General features: G+C 41.0%; 1 protein-coding gene across 1 annotated transcript; it reads right to left on the bottom strand.

The window, feature by feature from the left end:
* Positions 1-412: 412 nt before the first annotated feature.
* On the bottom strand, positions 413-2,389 carry LOC121880266 (SCAN domain-containing protein 3-like). The gene is made up of 2 exons (XM_042387420.1): positions 1,898-2,389; positions 413-433 (listed from the first exon to the last, which is right to left on the bottom strand). The coding sequence occupies exons 1-2, from the start codon at positions 2,387-2,389 to the stop codon at positions 413-415; spliced, it is 513 nt and encodes a 170-aa protein (XP_042243354.1).
* Positions 2,390-2,711: the final 322 nt, after the last annotated feature.

The raw sequence follows: 2,711 nt of genomic DNA, 5'->3' as shown, positions 1-2,711 counted from the left end.
CCGAAATTACAATACCTTAGTTAGACGTGGAATGACCAGGGATACGTAGGAATTGGATAGAATGATCGTCTTTCTCGTAAAACTCGGCAATAAACTTAAAATAATCGTAGGAGTACAAATGACAACCACCCTCCACAACGGCCATTCAAATTCAAAACATTTATTGACAAATACCACGGCCATTGTGAGACTGTTCAATGAAATTACCCAGGCTGCTTACTTTGAAAAAAAAAATCAAATGTGATTGGTCGAAAAAAAATCACGTGATTATATCGATACATTATTGGTCACAACTGGATGACGTCAGTCAATATTGCGCATGCGTGATGCGCAGATAACATCTCCTCAAGGTAAATAAGACATGGCGACACTTGTGACTAAGCGAATTTAATCGTATTGAAAAAGTAATAACTCAGTTTTCCTTAATTTCTGGCTGAAATATCATAGAAGAAACGGGTCTTAGAACAATCTAAACCAGTGGTTCTTAACCTTTTTACTACCACGCCCCCTCTAGGAATTGGTCCTTCCCTCCACGCCCCCCTTGCATCTATGAATAAAATTCCCTCCCAGATTTTAATGAAAAATATTGTGTTTTTAGTCTTTTTATTGAGTATAAATTAGTAAGATACTTGACACTGCTCCTTAGCTTCTAGATCTTGAATGCGTGGTTGAATGCCAGAGAGTGCACAACGTAAATCCCCTTCAACGTTCAGCCTGTTTCTGTACTTGGTCTTGAGAGCAACGAGCGTGGAAAATGCAGCTTCATAAAGATACGTGGATCCGAACATACTGAAGTTAGAATCCGAAGAGCCTGATGTGAGATCAGAGGGTAAACAGGAAGGTACTTGACCCAGAACATCTCAAGATCCAGTTCTTTGAAGTCTTCCTTAGCTGTGGAGTTGAACTTCAACTCAAGAAACTCCTCTTGCACTTCATCCGAAACATCAGCTACTTCACATTGAAATGGGTTCCTGATGAATTTCCAGGCTTCACGCTTCTCATCTATCTCTGGGAAGTATCTGATGAATTCTGTTTTCAAGTCAGTTAGATGAGTGATTATTTGTTTCTTTAACTCAGAATCAAGGTTACCGTGAATGAGAGCAGAATCCAAGTTACTAAAACTGGCTGTATTTCCCTGCTGAATTCGACACTTCCAGAGGTTTGGCCATGAAGGTTCGAATGGTGTCGTGGTGCATGATGATGTTGAGGTTTTTCCCTTGTAGTTTAAGGTTGAGAGCATTCAACGCTTCGAAGATGTCCACCAGGTAAGCTAGAGATAGCTGAAAGCCATCAGACTGGAACTTGTCATGGAGATCTGCCTTCTGCTTCGAATCAAGAAATATTGCTACTTCTCGTAGTTCATAAAGCCGTCCAAGCATGTTCCCCTTTGATAGCCATCGTATGTTCGTGTGAAAAAGCAAGGTTTCATGTTCAGATTCCATATCCTTACACAGCAGTTTGAAGAGACGACTGTTTAAGGCTCCATCTTTGATAAAGTTGACTACCTTGATAGCCACGTTCAAGACATCCCTCATTTCAGCAGGTAAAGTTCTGGATACTAAGGATTCACGATGAAGTATGCAGTGTGTACCTACAACAGACGGATTTTTTCTTTCACCATTGTAATGAATCCAGACTGCAGACCAAGCATGGCTGGAGCTCCATCAGTGCACACCCCTACCAGCGAGTCCCACGAAAGTTGGTTTTCCTGAAAGAAGTTTGATACATCATGAAAAATAGCTGCTGCTGTTGTACAACTTTCCATGGGGTGACAGAACAGCATTTCCTCTTTTACACTGTTGCCTGACACGAAACGAGCATACAACAGTAGCTGAGAACACTGAGCGATGTCAGTCGTTTCGTCACACTGGATGGCAAAAACAGGAGAATATCTTACTTGGTCGAGAATTTGATCTTTGATGGCTTGAGACAATTCATCGATCCTTCCCTTGACTGTATCGTTTGATAGTGAAATTTGGGAAAGTTTGTTTGCACTATCTTTCCTCAGAACGAGTTCTGCTGAACGGAGTATGCTTGGTTTTATGAGAAGCTCTCCAATGTTATGGCTCGTCTTGCTCTTTGCAATCAACATAGCGATCTCATAGGAAGCCTCAACAACCTTTGAAGTTTGTTGCCGAAATGCCCCACTGCCGTCCAACTTAACTTGCTTCAAGGAGTGTCTTTTTGTTTCAAAGAATGCCTTGGGCTTGTCAGCTAGAGCAGGATGTGTTGTCGTCAAGTGGCGTTCCAAGCGTGAGGACCGCATTCCATCATTGCTCAGAGTCTTGTAACATATCACACACTGGGGGACCTCTGTGTCACCCTTTTGGAGAGAGACGAATCCAAATCGAATATATTCATCAGGATACTCCCGCTTCTTTGCACTCATTGCGAATTATTTGATGTGCAGTGGACAACACAAATCTGTGAACAAAACATAAGGCACGTGTAAGGTAAGATAAACATCACCACGTGCTCATAAACACCACAACATCATGATAATCACAACCACATGATCAATAACAAACATATGATCGTAAAGTTCGTAAACACTACAAGTGACTACAATCATACATGATCATAAACACCACCATATCATTAACAAACATCACATGATCATAAACACCACATGATTATTAACAAACATCAATGATCACAACATGATCATAAGCACCACTACATGATCATAAACACCACCACATAATTATTAA

This window comes from Homarus americanus, unplaced genomic scaffold (genome assembly GCF_018991925.1).
Source record: "Homarus americanus isolate GMGI-L3 unplaced genomic scaffold, GMGI_Hamer_2.0 scaffold43718, whole genome shotgun sequence".
Taxonomy (NCBI): Eukaryota; Metazoa; Arthropoda; class Malacostraca; order Decapoda; family Nephropidae; genus Homarus; species Homarus americanus.
This window is presented reverse-complemented; position numbering and strand designations above follow the sequence as displayed.